Source organism: Kogia breviceps, chromosome 12 (assembly GCF_026419965.1).
Source record: "Kogia breviceps isolate mKogBre1 chromosome 12, mKogBre1 haplotype 1, whole genome shotgun sequence".
NCBI classification, from domain to species: Eukaryota; Metazoa; Chordata; class Mammalia; order Artiodactyla; family Physeteridae; genus Kogia; species Kogia breviceps.
Genome location: NC_081321.1, coordinates 43,750,721 through 43,769,839, shown reverse-complemented (window position 1 = coordinate 43,769,839; position 19,119 = coordinate 43,750,721). Strand labels below are relative to the sequence as shown.

The following is a 19,119-nucleotide window of genomic DNA, read 5'->3' as shown; positions in this document are numbered from 1 at the left end:
GAAGGAAGAGCAGGGATGAAGGATGGCAGTGTTAGAACATTTGCAATGACAGTGTATTGAATGCAAATCAGTTTTTTTTTTTTTTTTTTTTTTTTTTTGCAAATCAGTTTTTAAATGAGCCTTTTTGAGATCTTCTGAGTTGGGCCTCTGGTGGAACTCAGGGAGGTGGAGTATGGAAGAGAAGCCAAGCTGTGACCCCATAAAACTTCTGAAGCTTTATTTCAAAGCTTTAGTAAGTTCCTAGTCAGCTATTGCTGTGTTTTTTGTTTGTTTTTTAAGTGGGACATGCAGCCTAGTGTTGGAGGTGGTCACTAACTGGTTCTGTTGGACATTAACCTAAGCCAAAGTGGGGGATTTGGAGGAAGGTAAAAGGGTTGATGAGGAAAAAGCAACATGGTGGGGAGGAGGAGGAAGAGAGCAGGGCAGACACCTGAGGAGAAGAACTTGCAGCCGGCCCCTCCCAAGCTTAGCCCAGAAGGAACAAGAGCTGCTGAAAACAGCGGGGGAGGGAGAACGTTTGGGTTCCTCTCAAGAATAGGGAGGCACGGGGCAGGGCAGGGCTGCAAAGGGAGTGACTGTACGGATCAAATTATTGGCGCGTTGCCCCGATTTCGATCCCCAGAGCCCAGAGACTTGGACGAGTTTAATTAGAATACTAACTGGGTCCGCCCAGAAGCCTTCGCCTTGCCCTCTGACCCTGGGGCCAAGCCCGAGGAGGCTCCCGGGTCAAAGGCCAGAGCAAACTTGGGCCGTCGTCACTTCGCCGCCCGAGTCCCTGGGGCCGCCCCAGGGGCAGGGCCAGGCCCGGGCTGCCCGCCCAGCCCGGCCCGCCGCGCCTCCTTAGCCGTAGAAGCCGCCGCGCCAACCCTGAGGCTGCGGGGACGGGTGACCGACCGGCAGCGCCTTCGGCCTTGCACTCCTCTCTCTCGAGTCTCCGTCCAGAGGGTTGAGCTGAGCGGCCAAGAGCAATCGGCACGCGATTTCGACCGCCCCACCTTCTAAGAGAGGGTTAGTTGGGGTCTTGCGTTCGCCCCCAACATTGGTGCGCCCCAGTGCGTTCCCGGAGTTTGCCTGTCCCGCCCCATGTCCCCAAGCTGCTCTGGGACCTGGATGAAGGCCAGGGCCTGAATATTCTTCTTTTCCTCATTTATTAGCCGCCCCCCGCCCTTTCTGGGTGCAGGTGGGCCTTGCCCCCTTTCCTCCCGCAGGTCCTAGACAGTCGAAGAGTGCCTTGAGGAGAGGGGCTGTGCCTCGGAACTTCTCTCGGCGCCCAGAGAACTGCTGTATACGCAGCAGGCGCTCAATAATGCTATCAGTGGCAGTAAAAAAGCCCACTGCTCTTATTTTTTAGAGTCTTCAGCTTCTACTCCCTCCCTCCTCCTTCAGGGCTGCCCACGAAATGGTGCACTCTTCCTTTAAGACTAAAATGGTGGCTTGCTACGATCAGAACTCCACTTCCGGTGGGGAGGGGGGCGGGACCCCAGCCCGCTCACGCCGGAAGTGGTTTGCGTTTTCAAGATGGCGACTCCCTATGTAACTGATGAGACCGGCGGTGAGTGCGGGAGATGTGGAGCTGCTTCTCCCCGGGCTCTCGGGGTAGGGGTTCGGACTTGGAAAGGGGTCTGTGCCCCGCCCATCCCGGGGCCCCTCCTTTGCCCCGCCCTCCGGACCGCCTTCCCCATTCATTCTCTCCTTCGGGGTGTCACCTGCGCCCCCTTCTGGTCTCGTGTTTGGGGGTCTCCGCTTCCGGTCACCCAAACCGTGGGGTCCTTCAATGCTGGACCTTGCTCCAGGACCCTCACAGGCCCTTAGCTTTTGTCCAGAAGTTGGAGCTGCCATATCTCTTTTGGGTTCTTCAGGCTTGGGGGCTCCTCCACTCTCAGTTCCCTCCAATTCCTGCTCTCTCCCTCTTCCCCTCCCCCATCTCTCAGTGTACCTGCTTTCTGCACTACCCCAGCCCCGTTTAAATTCTTTTTCTCGAAGCTATATCTGTTGGAGACCTCCTCATTGCTACATAGTTCTTTTTTCCACTCCCTTATTTTCATTGTTGGGTCACTGAGGTACAGAGGTGTGAAGGGAAGAGGAACCTAATACAACTTTCAACTAGAGTTTTCTCCTTGATGGCACCACCCTTCTGTACCTTCTCTGGCGATGGTGATGGGAGTTGAGGGATCTAAGGTGGTAGAAGGTGAACAAGAAGGTGTCTAGTGGCCTCTCAAGCCGTGTGACAAGTTTACAGAACCCACTGTGCCTTCTGATCAGAGAAGATTTTTCAACCTGGCTGATTGAGATGCTGAAATATCTGTTGTGTATGTGAGGTTTATGTGTTGAAAACTGAAAATCAAGATTTTCATTTTGGCTATAGCCCATCCTAATTTCCCCACCTTCAGAAAAATGTGCATATCTACCCAGTGACGGTCAAATAAGATAGTATATGTGAAAGCAATTTATAAAATACTGTGCAAGGCAAAGTATTACTGTTCTTTTTGTAGCCCTCATTGTGTATGTGTATTCTGTAGAAGTGACAGTGTGTGTGTGCTTTGGTACATGCGGTTTGTTTTAAAATGTACCTTTTATGCCTCTTGCTTTGCTTGTTTTCCATGTTACTTACATCTCAACCCACCTCTCCTATGGTATCTAATGACAACCCAAGTCTCTGCTACTTCTCTGCAACCTCACCTTTCAAAGTGGTACAACCTCTTCTCTTGCTCTCTACATAGTAGGTACTTCTTCAGTTTGCTTCTTTTAATGTGTGCTTTGCAAATATTACTCGTTGTCCAGTACACTTCTCTTTATTCTTAACTGTTTTCTTTAAACTGATTTAACGGACATCCAGACATCACAATTCACCCTACCCTCCCACCAAGAGGTATCTTCTGTTCTCTGTGACTGTGTGGAAGAGAAGGAATCACACTGCTTTTCTGCTTTCTCTTACTACTTCCAGATCATTGATCTACCACTGTCACTGTAATTCTCATGGAAGGTATTGCCATGCAATTATAGCATTTTCTCTAAAACCTCAGGGCTATCATTCACTGCCCACAAGGACCCTGATGTAGCATATCTTTTTTTTTTCTTTTCTTTTATTCTATTTCTCAGTGTCTCCGCTTATTCTCAGTGTCTTCAGCGTCTTTGGAGTACTCTTATTGTATAGTTTCTCAGCATGAGACCATTAACTTTCCTTTGAATTTTCAAACCAGCCACACATTAGAATCACTACAATCTGGACCTACTACATATCCTACTACACAGGACATCACCTATGACACTGCTTCCCCCTTCAGGTGTTCCCCATCACTTATTTTAGCTTCCTTACCCAGTCACCTTTTTTACTTCCACATGCTCATAGAATCAGCTTTTTGCCCTCCTTAGGTTCTCTGGTCCTTGACCTTTCCCATTTCATTGAGTCTACCAGTATCTTCATGACTACTTTTGATGCTACCCTGCTAGACCTCTGTGACCAGTCACTGATCTTCATTGCTTTCCTCATTCATTTTGATCTTCAATACTAAGCAAGCACTTCTGTTATCTTGAATCATACCCATCAACTGTTTTCTTGGATTCAGCTTCTAGGCCACAGCACATGGCTAGAGAAAAGGCACAGTGACTTTCTCTTTTAATTCCCCTTCTTGTGGCAAATGACCTCATTTTCTTTTTCATTGAGAAATCAAGGTCTGTTATTTCTGTTTCTTTCCTCTTCATAGCCTGATTTCTTGAATATCAGGTCCACACATACTATTTCCATTTCCTCACTGCTTACTTGTTCCTTAACTTTTTTTTTTTTGGCCTTGCGGCATTCAGGATCTTATTTCCCTGACTAGGGATTGAACCTGGGCCACAGCAGTGAAAGCACCGAATCCTAAGCACTGGACTGCCGGGAATTCCCTGTTCCTTAACTCTTCAAAATGGTTTCTTTCTAGCACTAGCCTCTCTCCTGAGTTGTCAGTTCTAATTGTTTGGTGAGTAGCTTTCATTCTTGGATATACTATCACACCTTAAATCCAGTCTGACCATAATCAATATCAGTTTTTCCTTCCTTATTTCTGTTAAAGGCACCATTGTTCTAGCCAACCCAAGATCAACTTCTTGCATCATTTCTCTCTTTCTTTATTTTAAATAGACTTTACTTTTTAGAACAGTTTTAGATTTATAGAAAAATTGAGAAAATGATACAGACAGTTCCCATATACCTTAAACGCAGTTTCCCCTGTTATTAACATCTTACATTAGTATGGTATCGTTATTGCAATTAATGAACCGATATTCCTACATTGTTATTAACTAATCCATACATTATTCAGATTTCCTTAGTTTTTACCTAATTTTTTTTCTGTTCCAGGATCCCATCCAGGATCCCATATTATGTTTAGTTCTCGTGTCTCCTTAAACTCCTATTGGCTGTGACAGTTTCTCAGACTTTCCTTGTTTTTGATGACTTTAACAATTTTGAGGAGTATTGGTCAGTTGTTTTTGTAGGATGCCCCTCTATTGGAATTTGATGTTTGTCTCATGATTAGACTGGGGTTATGTGTTTTTTAGGGGAGGACCATAGAAGTAAAGTGGTGTTTGTCATAGTATCGAGGATACATAGTATCACAAAGATTTTTTTACTCTTGATATTTACCATGATCTCCTGACTGAGGTAGTGTTTGTAGTTTCTCCACTGTAAAGTTACTTTTTTCCCCTTCTCCTTTCCATTTTGTACTCTTAAGAAAGTCACTATTCACAGCCCACACTTAAAGAGTGGGGAGTTATGCTACCTTCCTTAAGGATGGAGTATTTATACACATCATTGGAAATTCTTCTGCACAGATTTGTCTCTTCTCTGCCATTTATTTATTCAATCATTTATGTGTATCAATATGAACATCGGGTTATTTTATTTATTTTATTGCTCAAATGTTTCAGCTTTGAACATTGGGAGCTCTTTTAGTTGGCCCTGTGTCCCTTTGACATATCCCCATCAGTGTAGGATTTTTGTTTGTTTGTTTTGTTTTGTTTTGTTTAGCTCTTTCTTACTTTCTGGCACTAGAAGCTGCTCCAGGCTCATCTTGCATATTTCCTGGCCGAGTCCTAGAATCAGCTATTTCTCTAAGGAGCCCTTGTTCCTTTTACTGAAGAATGGTGTGGGAAACCAAGATCAGAGCACTAGGTGTTTCTGTTGTTATTAACAAAATGAACTGGGGTGTTGTTTTTGCATTGTCTTTTACTCCCTTTTCTACCCCCCACCTTCCAGTTGTCAAAGTATCATTTTCTGTTTCTGCTGTTGTTACCCTTATCCCATCTTCAGTGTTTGTTAGCTACATGGCCTGGGAGTTTTAAGCCTAGGGAATGCAAGCTTTAGTTTTCTCATCAATGAAATAGGAATAATAACTCCTACAACATAGGATTATTGTGAGAATTAAAATTTAAATGAAATAATGTACATGTCTAGCACATAGAAAGTACCCAAGAAATGTTTCTGTAATTATTACTGTTATAAAGATTATGGATTAGAATAGATTACATGTGTAAAGTATCAAACAGAGTACTTGGGTCAATCTAAGTGCCTGATAAAATGCTAGTTTCCTTTTTCCTGCAGATATTGCTGTGACCTCCTAAACAGTTGTCCTACCTCTGTCTCTTTCTCTGTTTCAGTTCATTTGACACACTGTTACCAGATTACTGCTACTTAAGTACAAATTTAATTATTTAATTTTTGTTCAGTATAATTTGTCCACTGTTAAATTTGGAATATACCCTTCTGATCTCTATTTTTCTGTGCATTTTAAAAACATTTTTTAATCAGACGGTATTTACATTTCTATGTGTTGCCTTTTCATTTAACCTCACGACATAAGTATTTTTCCTTGCTATTAAAAACTCTTTGAAAACATCTTTTAAAATACTGGCAGAGTGTTTTATTATTTGGGCATACACCCTCTCTTACCTTTCTTCTGTTATTGGACTTCTAGATTGTTTCCAGAATTTTTGTTATAAGAACTCTATAAATATTTTTGTGTATAAATTTTTGTCTGCATTTAGGGTTATTTTCTTTTTTAAAAAATTAATTTATTTATTTTTGGCTGCATTGGGTCTTCGTTGCTGTGCGCGGGCTTTCCCTAGTTGCAGCGAGTGGGGGCTACTCTTTGTTGCGGTGTGCGAGCCTCTCCCTGCAGTGGCTTCTGTTGTTGCGGAGCACAGGCTCCAGGCATGCGGGCTTCAGTAGTTGTGGCATGCAGGCTCAGTAGTTGTGGCTTGCGGGCTTTAGAGCACAGACTCAGTAGTTGTGGCTCACGGGCTTATTTGCTCCGCGGCATGTGGGATCTTCGCAGACCAGGGCTCGAAACTGTGTCCCCTGCATTGGCAGGCGGACTCTCAACTGCTGCGCCACCAGGGAAGCCCTAGGGTTATTTTGTTAGGACAGATTTCTCAGAAGTCGAATTACTGGATTAGAGGGTACAAACTTTTATTTATTTTAAATTAATTATTAAATTAATTTATATTGATTGTAGAAAACTTGGAAAATATTTTCATAACTAGTCTAAAATATAAGTCCCATGCATATTTGGTAATTCCAGAGCCCAAAGATAACTACAGTTACATTTCCTTTTAGTTTTTCTTTCTCTGCACATATATAGCATATCTATTTAACATAATTTGGATCATACCGAATGGCTGTACTTCCCCAAATATGATTCTCAGAACACTTAGTAGTCCTGTGAGATGTGCTGTAAAATAAAAAACTAAAATAAAAATAAGCTTCCTGTGGTCAAATAAATTTGGGAAACACTGTAAACCACATTTCCATCGGAATATTCACATGAACGAGAACATAACATTTAAGTCTCGCTGATAAGAACAGAAATTTTTTTTTCCTATGTTTAACCTTGAATTTCTCAAACTTATTTAACAGTTTTTTTGGGTAACCTTACAGAAGTAGTGTTAGAATATCTTACAGAAGTAGTGTTTTATTACATAACAATATTTAGGAAATGCTGCTGTATGATAGGACTACCTTATACTCTCTCACTTAGTTAGCCAGATTGCTTTCTGAAGGGTTTTACCATTGACAGTATATGAATATACTGGTTTCATCACTTCTTGGAATACACTGGTATTCTGATCTTTAAAAATTCTACTGCTTTGATAGGTAAAAATGATACTTTATTGTTTTAATTTGTATTTCCTTTGATTACTAGTGAGGTTGAACATTCTGGTACTCTTCTTCACTTATAACACAATACACAATAATCGTATAAAAAGCACAGTCTTTAGAACCCACAGCCTGGATTCGAATTCTACTGCAGTTTACTGACATTGTAACTTTGGGCAAATTATTAAATTTCTCATCATCTGTGAAATGAATAATCCTACATGGAGTTGTGAAAATGAAATAATATATATAAACAGGGACTTCCCTGGCAGTCCAGTGGTTAAGACTTAGTCTTCCAATGCAGGGGGTGCGGGTTCAATCCCTGGTCAGAGAGCTAAGACCCTACATGCCTCGCAGCCAAGAAACCAAGACATAAAACAGAAGCAATATTGTAACAAGTTCAATAAAGACTTTAAAAATGGTCCATGTCAAAAAAATCTTTAAAAAATTATACATATATACATATATGCGTGTATATGTATTATATACATGCATATATGTGTATGTGTATATATACATATATGCACATATGTATACATACATGTATATACATATATGCATACATATGTATATATAAATTATACATATATATATATATATATATATATATATACACAAAAACATTGAGTACTGTCCTTGGCATGAAGCAAGCACTCAATAAAGGGTAGCTGCTATTATCTTTTTGGAATTGACTATCAAATTTACATATGGACCATTCACTTTTACATTCAAGATACTCCTCTCTAATATGAGCACTAACCACTTTTCAATACAGTATCATCACATACTATATATCTCTGCCTATACCCTCTAGTGAAACTGGGAGGTATAGTATAAAACAGGTGGAATAGGAGTGTTCTGGTATGTAAGCTTCGGCGTCAGGACTGAGTTCAGACTGCAGCTACATGCTGCCCTTGTGATCTTGGACATATCTTCAACCTCTTGAAGACTTTGTTTCCTCAGCTATAGATCATAATAATCTACCTATTGTCTAGATTCAGTCAGGTAGTGTATGAAAAGTTCCTGGTGTAAAGTACCCACTCATTAATAAACATTCTTTCCTAATTGTTCTTAACATACTGTGAGTTTTACACTGCCATCATTTTGCTTGTTATTATTCCTCTTAGAATGCCCTTTCCCTTAGTTTCTCTGCCTGCAAAAATATCAGCCACTGATTTACTGTTGTTATTATTACTACTGCTTCCTACTTTTTGAGGTCAAGTCCCTGAGATTTTCCTAATTTCCTGTCACCTTCCCCCATCAAATGGGGTGTGGTTGTTTATACTCTTGAAATCTCCTATTAGTTATGTGTCAGTGTCTCTTAGGGATACCTAAGACATTTATACTTTTGTCTTATTCTTTGTTTGCCTAAATTGCCCACCTTCTTCCTTACTTAAACTGTAAATTTCTTGAAAGTAGGGGCCATTTTACTGATCTTGATAATCCCTGTAGCACTTCATATAGTATTTTTCTCATAGGAGGCTTTCAATAAACGTTCATTGCACTTAATTAACTTACAGTCTGGCTTCTGACCACCCTACTTGTCTGAGGCTGTATTCTTGAACATAATTAGGGATTTCCAAATTTCCAAAATCAATAACCTTTTCCTACTCAGTTCTGCTTTTCCTTAATCTCTCTGTAATATTTAATACTGTTAATCACCTGCCATTACTTCAAACTCTTTTGGTCTCCATGGAATAGTACTGTCCTGGTCCTTCTTTTCTAAGGATTATTTTCTAGTGTTGCTGATACCTTTTCTTCTTTGAGGAAAATAATCATGACCATTTTTCCAGGGTCATTCCTCCAGATTGGATCTTCTCTTTTAATATTTTCTCTATGTTAGAAACCATGTCTGGATGACTAATAATAAAAAAAAAGAAACCATGTCTAAGTCTTATAATTGTTGGCCCTGAGGTCATCCTCGGCTCAGATCTATAACCCAGATCTCCTTTCTTAACTTTGAAACAGGCCCCAGGGATTCAGCACACCTTTAACAGTCACTTCCACCTAACCCCTTGGAGTTCTTTCAAGCCTTGCTGTGTTGTCTCTTCACTGTCTTCCTGCCACCCTTGAAAACAAAGCCCTTTTCAGTTTAAGGAAATAGATTGAGGATTACAAAATAGCAGATGTGGGGAAATAACAAAGCTTACAAAGTTCTTATAGTAGCAGTCTCTAATCTCTAGTTTCTGGTTCTCTCAAAGATGCTACTGAAAATCATGGTAATCTGCCCATGGTTTTTATTTCTAGGGTTAGGAATCAGCAAACCTCTCCCTTCTTTTTGACTTTATCTTTGGATACCATCAAGGCCAGAGACTGAAACCAAGATAGCATAAAATAGGTATTCCTTTGTGATAATGGGCTATTTGTGTCTCTGAGGGCTTCCAGTTAGGATGGCCATTCAAGAAGCTTCTGCCCTATCTTTTCTCACACTCCATCTTTACTAGTCTTTTTCTCTTTTTTTTTTTGCTGTGTTTTATTTATTTAATTTTTTATTGGAGTGTAGTTGCTTTACACTGCTGTGTCAATTTCTGCTGTACAACAAAGTTAATCAGCCATATGTATACATATATCCCCTCTTTTTTGGATTTCCTTCCCATTTAGGTCACCACAGAGCACCGAGTAGAGTTCCCTGTGCTATACAGTAGGTTCTTATTCGTCATCTATTTTATACATAGTAGTGTATATATGTCAATCCCAATCTCCCAGTTCATCCCACCCACCCTGCCCTTTCTCCCTTGTTTTCCATTTGTTCTCTACGTCTCTGTCTCTATTTCTGCTTTACAGATAAGATCATCTATACCATTTTTCTAGGTTCCACATATATGCGTTAATATACGATACTTGTTTTTCTCTTTCTGACTTACTTCACTCTGTATGAGAGGATCTAAGTCCATCCACGCCTTTGCCATCTTTACTAGTCTTAAGCTTTCAACTATAATCTCTGCAGTGTACTTAAATATATGTTTCTAGCATTGTCCCTTTCTCCTTAATTCCATGTAAAAACACTGCCTGTCTAGAATTGAATTATTTTCACAAAGTTGTCTTCTCCTATGGACTCTTTTTGAAAAAAATAAATTTATTTACTTTTGGCTGCAGCGAGCGGGGGCTACTCTTCGTTGTGGTGCGCAGGCTTCTCTTGCAGTGGCTTCTCTTGTTACAGAGCACAGGCTCTAGGCACACAGGCTTCAGTAGTTGTGGCATGTGGGCCTCTGTAGTTGTGGCTCACAGGCTCCATAGTTGTGGCTCACAGGCTCTAGAGCGCAGGCTCAGTAGTTGTGGCGCACGGGCTTAGTTGCTCCGTGGCATGGGGGATCTTCCCAGACCAGGGCTCGAACCCGTGTCCCCTGCATTGGCAGGCGGATTCTTAACCACTTTGCCACCAAGGGAGCCCTACCTTTCTTTTTAATTAGAATGCATGCTCCAAGAAGGCAAGACCCTTGCTTGCTTTATTCATTCATTGTTGTATCCCTAACTCCTGTTACATTGCCTGCCACAGCAGCAAGTACTCAATAAACATTTAAAATCCATGTGTAAATAATGTTATTACTATACGCCCTACATGCCCACAGTGATGTTGTGAAAAATAAGAGAAAACATGTGAAAAGCACCAGATTAAATCCACTGTAGCACAATGATTTCCTCTCTCTCATTCAAATCTTGGCAGTCTTCAGATCCTGACTACTTATTCTTCATAATGAATTTCTCTTTCATTTTCTTTTCAACACTTATAGAGACCATTTAAATCAAGTCTTCTCACATTGCAGCTATTGCTTTCATTTTTTTCTACGTTTAGTTTATGTTACACATTTTTCAGGTTAATCTTAAAGCAATGCTTTGAGCAGATCATCTGCACTCTCTTAATGGCCTTCAGTGTTCTCCTACCTTTTGAAGCTTGAGTCCAAACTCAAGAGATTGGATACCTTTCATATTCTGATTAATTTACCTCTAGTCTCTTTTTCCATTACATATGCTTTTTGCCAAAATATACTGGATTCTTGCTATTCCCTATTATGATGCTTAACTTTATTTATTCATTAATTTGAATTAATTACAGTCTTCCATAGACCAGGCCCTTTGCTTCAAAGATCAAAGGCAAAGTTTCTGCTCTTAAGCAAACAATTATTTTAAACATTAGATCATGATAAAAGGCCACAACAGGTGCTGTGGATGCACAAAGGGCAACTTCTAAACTGGTTTGGGGGGCTTCCCTGGTGGCGCAGCGGTTGAGAGTCCGCCTGCCGATGCAGGGGACACAGGTTCGTGCCCCGGTCCGGGAAGATCCCACATGCTGCAGAGCGGCTGGGCCGTGAGCCATGGCCGCTGAGCCTGCGCGTCCGAAGCCTGTGCTCCGCAAATGGAGAGGCCACAACAGTGAGAGGCCCGCATACCGCAAAAAAAAAAAAACCAATTAGGCTGTTAACTAAGATAAGAATCAAGAAAAGTCTTCCAAGCCAAAGGAAGTAAAAGCAAAAAGTCGTAGAAAATAAAGACACAGTCAGGGGCTTCCCTGGTGGCGCAGTGGTTGAGAATCCACCTGCCGGTGCAGGAGACACGGGTTCGTGCCCCGGTCCGGGAGGATCCCACATGCCGCAGAGCGGCTAGGCCCATGAGCCATGGCCGCTGAGCCTGTGCATCCAGAGCTCCGCAACGGGAGAGGCCACAACAGTGAGAGGCCCGCATACCGGGGTAAAAAAAAAAAAAAAAAAAAGAGACACAGTCAGGTGAGATTTGTGACTATTTCAGTGGCAGGAGCAGAGAGTGTGAATGACTGGGTGTGAAGAGGCTGGAGACTAGCAAGAGCTGGGTCAAGAAGGCCTTTGTGTGTGGTTCCATCTTCCATGTAAATACCCTGAGGGCAACAGGAATCCAGGAAGAATTTTAAGTAGGGGAATGACTAGTCAGATTTGTCCCTTTGTTTATGTTGTCCTATAAGCCTGAAATACGTCCCTTTCTCCTCTTTCCTCATAACCACACCCCTATGTCCACCTGTCTAAATCCTGCTCATCTTCCAAAGATTACAAAGATACTTTGTCCTCCATAAAATTTTTACTTTACCTGGTCAAAAGTAATTTCACTCTCCTTTGTGTACTCGTTCTCCAAAGCCGCTTGGATTTGAAACCCAAAATGAGATTTTTAAAAACCTACAATATAGCAACGACATTAATTGGAATTTTTAAAAGGATAAGTTATTTATAAGCCAATCACCAACGTAACTTTTCGTATTGCACATTCTTTTCTAAACTTATGAATATGCATAACATTTAATAATAAATCACAGTGTATATAACTTTGTTTTATATTCCATTATATCATATTAATGATTAAAATTTTTGTCATTATTTTTAATGGCTATATTATAAACCACTCCTGTATAACTGGATGTGAAGTTTGTTTTTAATTTTTAGCTATTTATAAATAATGCCATAGTTTTCACATGATTACTGTCCCTTTCTTCTTTTTTCTGTTTTTGTTTTTTCCTGTTGGAATTATTTCCTTATGCTAAATTTTCAAGATTGGCATTGCTAAAACGAAGTGTGTTGAAGTGTCTTTGGCTTTAACCTCTTTATGCTTCCCCCAGTTAGTGAATTACCAAGTGAGGTTGATCCTTTGGTAATGTGGCTGGCATCATTCTCTTCCTTTCCATTCTCAGTCAGTTCTGTCTCTCATGCCAGGATTATCGCAGTCTTTTTTTTGAAAGATTATTTTTTTTTAAATTTACTTATTTATTTCTTTTTGGCTGCATTGGGTCTTCGTTGCTGTGCACGGGCTTTCTCTAGTTGTGGTGAGCGGGGGCTACTCTTCATTGCAGTGCACGGGTTTTGCATTGCCGTGGCTTCTCTTGTTGCAGAGCACGGGCCCTAGGTGGACAGGCTTCAGTAGTTGTGGTGCACAGGCTTAGCTGCTCCGCGACATGTGGGATCTTCCTGGACCAGGGCTCGAACCCATGTCCCCTGCATTGGCAGGTGGATTTTTAACCACTGGGCCACCAGGGAAGTCCCTGTTTTTTCATTCTTGAATCTTCACTCTTGTCTCTAAACTGTTGTAGCTCGGCAAACAATATTCTCAGTGGCCCTCCTTTATTCACCAGATAAATTCCAAATTCCTTGACCTTGTTTTTAAGGCTTTCTAAGGTCTGGCCCCATTTTTAATTTTCAACCTAGCTTCATGTTATTTATTCCCCATCATGAACTGTCTGGTTCTCCTGGACTCCTCTGTTTTCTGTTGTTACATACTCAGGCCATCCCCACATCCAAGCCTTTCTTGGCACATGTTTGTTCTTTCTCCCATCCCCTCTACCTGTCAAATCTTACCCATTTTCTTTAACATTTTTTGTTTTAGTTCATTAATGATATTTGCCTTTTGAACAAAAACCCAATTCATGTAACAATGTATAATCCCCGTGGGAGGCTCTGGACTGGACTTTTTATTTTTATTTTGTTAATCTTTTTTATTTTCTTCTTTTTCCTTTTTTTAAAAAAATAAGTTATACTAAAAAAAAGAAAAACAAGAGTAACACAAGATATAAATATATATGTGTGTTTTTTTTAAGAATATGTTATTAAAGGTTAATGGTTTCTACCACCTCTTCTTCCAGGTTATCCCTCTTAAGGTAGCCAGCATTAAAGTCTTGGTATCTTGGTATGTGTCCTTCCACACCTTTCTCTTTGCCCCTATACACAAACTGTCTGGACCTCTAAGTGCTGCTCCTTGCCCCAACAAGAATGGGAGCACCCTCTACACCAGCGGTTCTCAAAATGTTGTCCAGGACCCTTGGGGATTCCCTAAGACCCTATCAGGAGGTCTGCAAGCGTAACTATTTTGATAATATACTGAGATGTTATTTGCCCTTTTACTGGGTTGACATTTGCACTGAGGGTACAAAAGCAATGGTGGGTAAAACTGCTGGCCTCTTAGCACTAATCAAGGTGGTGGCACCAAACCGTACTGGTCATTGTGTTCTTCACTGCCACATGCTTGCAGTAAATAATGCCAGTTTCACGTAAGAGTATCCTTGATGATGCAATAAAAATTATTAATTTTATTAAACCCTGGCTCTTTAATACACCTTTTTATCTATTTATTTTTCCAGGTTTATTGAGATATGACTGACATTTAACATTGTGTACAATGTTATAGGTGTACAAGGTGATGATTTGATACACATATATATTGCGAAAGGTTTACCACAATAAGGTTAGTTAACATATCCTTTACCTCACATAATTACCATTTCATTGATTTATGGTGAGAACACTGAAACTCTACTCTCATAGCAACTTTCAAGTCTACAGTTCAGTCTTGCTGACGGTAGTCACCATGCTGTACCTTATACCCCCAGAACTTATTCATCTTATAACTGAAAATTACACATCTTTTTAGAGTTCTCTGTGAATTAAATGGGAAGTAAGCATGGAACACTGCTGCGCACTGAAGTGGTGTCTCAAGGGAAAGCACTGGCGCAGTTGTTGGAGTTGTAAGCTAAACAAGCTTCCTTTTCATGGAACTCTATTTTTCCTTGAAAGAACCACTGACAAACTATAGTAATTCAGACCTGAGTACCTGATAGGTATTTTCCTGAAAAATGAAAGGAGTGAGCCTGTCATTTCAAGGAAAACAACTCTCAGTGTTTGTTGCCAGGGATAAGATTCAAGCCTTCAAGTGGAAATTAGAATTTTGGAACACTTGTTAACTGCCACTGGGAGCGTGACAGCTTTTCAGTAAAGGGTTTTCGGATGAGATTAACGGATATGATTTTTTTTTTTTTTTTTGGTGGTACGCGGGCCTGTCAACTGTTGTGGCCTCTCCCGTTGCGGAGCGCAAGCTCCGGACGCACAGGCTCAGCGGCCATGGCTCACGGTCCCAGCCGCTCCGCGGCATGTGGGATCTTCCCGGACCGGGGCACGAACCCGTATCCCCTGCATTGGCAGGCGGATTCTCAACCACTGCGCCACCAGGGAAGCCCAACGGATGTGATTTTTTTAAAAATGATTGCACAGTGAAATGCATAATATTACAAAATAAGAGCGTATGGGGAATTCTGAAATAAAAAAGTTTGAGGATCTTTACGCATTATTCTGCAACTTGCTTTTTCACTTAGTATATCATGAATACCATTCAAGGTCAGTACCTTTGTATGTAACATTCTTTTTCATAACGGCACGGTGTTCCATCATGTGGATGACCCACATCTATTTAGTCACTCATCTATTGATGGTCATTCAAGTTGCTTTCAGCTTTTTGCTAATTTAAATAATGCAGCAACATTATTATAATGCAAACATCTTTACATATAGCCTTGTGTACTGGTGCTTTTATATCTACAGTATGGATTCCTGAAAGTTGACCTATTTTTCACCATCCACCTTAAAACTTCCCCTTTTCTACATCCCTGGTCATTTCTCCTTCCTTTGATTCTTGTTTTTTCCCTTTTTAGCCTCTTATTCATGTACTGTCCTTTGATGTCCTCATGCTGTTTTGTTTTTTTTAAACTTCTTCTATCCCTGCCCTGTCTTGCCAACTAGATTATAAAAGTAGAAACTCCCTGAGGGCAGGGCTGGTGTATTATACAGTGTTTAGGCACTCAGTAAATAATGAGAGCGGGAATGAAGGTTGATATGAGAAAAGAATGCCTTAATGGATGCATTTAGTGGAAGGTGCTGGGGGATGCTGTGGGCATTCATGCATTCTTTCACCTTGGAGGCTATTTTAAAATTAGAAAGAGTAACTCTCCAATTTAATTCTTCCATTTCAGGCAAGTACATCGCCTCAACACAGCGACCTGACGGGACCTGGCGAAAGCAGCGGAGGGTGAAAGAAGGCTATGTGCCCCAGGAGGAGGTCCCAGTGTGCGTGGTTAGGCGTGAGGAGGGAGTATTTAATGGGGTCCCTACAGCAAGAAAGAATATGTGTGACTATGAGATCAGGGAAGAATTTCCTGATACCAGGATCCTAGGAAAGGGAAGGAGGGGGCTGGGATTCAGGGATGAGTGAGGGATCAGTAACCAAGTGACTGACAAGTCCTGTTGCTGTGGCCTCTGTTCAGCAGAACCTGTAAATAGCATTCAGAGATCCAGAGCTTTAGGACCTAGGGATCCTACAACCTGCAGAGCAGAGGAAAGTTGGGGAGGGACCAGAGGCAGAGGAAGAAAGCAGGAAAGTGAAAAGGGTGAAGTAAATTACAAGGTTAGGAAAAGGACTTGAAAAGTCAGTGATTCTTTAACACTGTTTTCCACAGGTATGAGAACAAGTATGTGAAGTTTTTCAAGAGTAAACCAGAACTGCCCCCCGGCCTGAGCCCGGAGGCCACTGCTCCGGTCACCCCATCCAGGCCGGAAGGTGGTGAACCAGGCCTCTCCAAGACAGCCAAACGCAACCTGAAGCGGAAGGAGAAGAGGCGGCAGCAGCAAGAGAAAGGGGAGGCGGAGGCCTTGAGCCGGACTCTCGAGAAGGTGTCCCTGGGAGAGACAGCCCAGGTCCCCAGTGCCCCACAGGCCTCCCGGGCAGCGCCTGCAGCTGCCTCCGACCAGCCTGATTCAACTGCCACCGCTGAGAAGGCCAAGAAGATAAAGAACCTAAAGAAGAAGCTTCGGCAGGTGGAAGAGCTGCAGCAGCGGATCCAGGCTGGGGAAATCAGCCAGCCCAGCAAAGAGCAGCTGGAGAAGCTAGCGAGGAGGAGGGCATTGGAGGAGGAGCTAGAGGACTTGGAGCTGGGCCTGTGAGGCCTTTGGGGAATAGAGGATGGACTGCAGAACAAACCATGGGGCTCTCTGGGGTCCTCGGGAATGTGGGCAGCAGCAGTCAGGAGGGGTACCCCCGTACTGGCTCACTTCCACCTCTCATGGCCCAATTCCGTCCTCCAGAGCCTAGCCTCTCCCTCATTCCTTCCCTTTTTTTCCCAACTCCTATTTTTTTGGACTTTTCTCCCTCCCATTCCCAGTGTTCAAAATCTCAGTGACTATCCCAGGTACCTTTGCTGCTGATTTGGGTGTCTTGTTTAAAAGAAAATTGGGTGGGCGGGAGTCTCTTGGAGAACTGAGGTTGAGGGTAGGGGGAGTACGCCCAAGTCTTGGAGTCTTGGTTCCTGTTCACAGTGTTTATGGGTTATTTCCCCCTCCATCCCTAACCTCTTTTTTTTTTCTTTTTTTTTTTAAAGAACAGAATAAACTCAAGTAGACAACATGTTTTGCCTCTCTTCTTTTCAGCTTGTAGTAGGTGTTTTATCCCCTTCAGTTTGGCACAGGAAGATAAGTGTTGGGAGTAATATTCCTTTTGATTTTTAAAAATAATGTGTATCACCAAATTAGCAACACTGACTTCTGTACACGTTTGCTCAGACTTCAGTGAATAGAAATTAGTGTTATAATAAAATGAAACTTAGAACAAATTTAATTTGATATTAATTTACATGTATCATCATTATTGTGCTGCATAGCAATGGCGCCCTAGTATCTCCCTTACTGTTTACTTCTGAAGGTCATTGACCGAATTTTTTTTTTTTTTGGCCGCATCGCAGGGCTTGCAGGATCTTAGTTCTCCCACCAGGGATTGAACAGGGCCACTGCAGTGAAAGGGCCGAGTCCTAACCACTGGACCACCAGGGAATTCCTGGGACAGCTCTTTTGAAATTTTACCTTCTCAGATGCTACCCCAAGATGGCATTGTGGGGCAAACTAATGATACAGGAAGAGGAATTTACAGCCAAAAGGAGCTGTCACTTAATTTTCGCATACCCTCTGATTTCCACACCTTTACTTGTCATAATCTTTCTTTCTAGCCAGCTGCCAGAATAGAAACCCACGGAGGAGAAGTCAACCTTTGTTCTTAACCTGACTCTTAAGGTCCCACCCAATCTGGCCTCGTTTCTTGCCATTCTTTTAACTCTGGTCAAACTGCTTTAACTCTACTGAACTACTTTCATTTCATCGAATGAGCCATATTCTCTGAGCCTTAGTCCTTTGCCCATGCTGGTCCCTCTGCCTAGAATACTCTTCCTGTCCCCTTCTCCCTAATCAACTCTTTCTTAGCCTTTGGATCTCTGCTTAAATGTTATCTTCTCTGGGAAGACTTTTGTTACCCTCAAATATTAATTTAGATGTCTTGTTTGTTTTTGTTTTTAGCGGTACGCGGGCCTCTCACTGTTGTGGCCTCTTGCGGAGCAGAGGCTCCGGATGCGCAGGCTCAGAGGCCATGGCTCACGGGCCCAGCCGCTCCGCGGCATGTGAGATCCTCCCAGACTGGGGCACGAACCCGTGTCCCCTGCATCGGTAGGTGGACTCTCAACCACTGAGCCACCAGGGAAGCCCTAGGTGTCTTTCTTAACCTGCTTCCTTAACACTCCACCCTTACATTTGTGGTGGCATTTATTATATTGTCACACTTGTTTTCTTGTTAGCCCTTCTTCTCCTTATTAGATCATGTGCTCCTCGAGCATTGGGATTGTGGTTATTATCATTGCATCCCAGTGCCCAGTATAGTAAATTCTCAAATGTTTGGCTGAATGAATGAAGACACAAACTTTGTGGGGAAACAGAAGACGAGGGAAAATGTATGCCTTGCACACCTGAGCAGTTCCTGAGAACTTGATTGGGCACCTCAGTGTGAGACCAAAAGTTCAAGTTCCCTTGTGTAAGAAAGACCCCTATGCAATTATAAAGATTTTTAAAAAGATTTTTTTAATACAAATTTATTTATTTATTTTTGGCTGCGTTGGGTCTTTGTTGCTGCGTGTGGGCTTTCTCTAGTTGCGGCGAGCAGGGGCTACTCTTCGTTGCAGTGTGTGGGCTTCTCATTGCAGTGGCTTCTCTTGTTGCAGAGCATGGGCTCTAGGTGCGTGGGCTTCAGTAGTTGTGGTGCACGGGCTTAGTAGCTCCGCGGCATGTGGGATCTTCCTGGACCAGGGCTCCAACACGTGTCCCCTGCATTGGTAGGCGGATTCTTAACCATTGCGCCACCAGGGAAGTCCCTTAAATAAGATTTAATTGGCT

At 42.1% G+C, this 19,119-nt stretch overlaps 1 protein-coding gene across 1 annotated transcript; it reads left to right on the top strand.

Annotated features, from left to right (window-relative positions):
- The first annotated feature begins 1,481 nt into the window (after positions 1-1,481).
- On the top strand, positions 1,482-17,314 carry PYM1 (PYM homolog 1, exon junction complex associated factor). The gene is made up of 3 exons (XM_059081514.2): positions 1,482-1,552; positions 15,888-15,981; positions 16,371-17,314. Exons 1-3 carry the CDS (start codon positions 1,519-1,521, stop codon positions 16,852-16,854), a joined length of 612 nt encoding a protein of 203 aa, XP_058937497.1. The 5' UTR covers positions 1,482-1,518; the 3' UTR covers positions 16,855-17,314.
- Positions 17,315-19,119: the final 1,805 nt, after the last annotated feature.

What these genes read in the sequence shown, in the direction of transcription:
- PYM1 (XM_059081514.2), top strand. Translation starts at nt 1,519, where the DNA reads ATGGCGACTCCCTATGTAACTGATGAGACCGGCG. An exon ending in TGTAACTGATGAGACCGGCG is followed by an intron (nt 1,553 to 15,887) that starts GTGAGTGCGGGA and finishes CTTCCATTTCAG; the next exon opens with GCAAGTACATCGCCTCAACA. An exon ending in CCCCAGGAGGAGGTCCCAGT is followed by an intron (nt 15,982 to 16,370) that starts GTGCGTGGTTAG and finishes TGTTTTCCACAG; the next exon opens with GTATGAGAACAAGTATGTGA.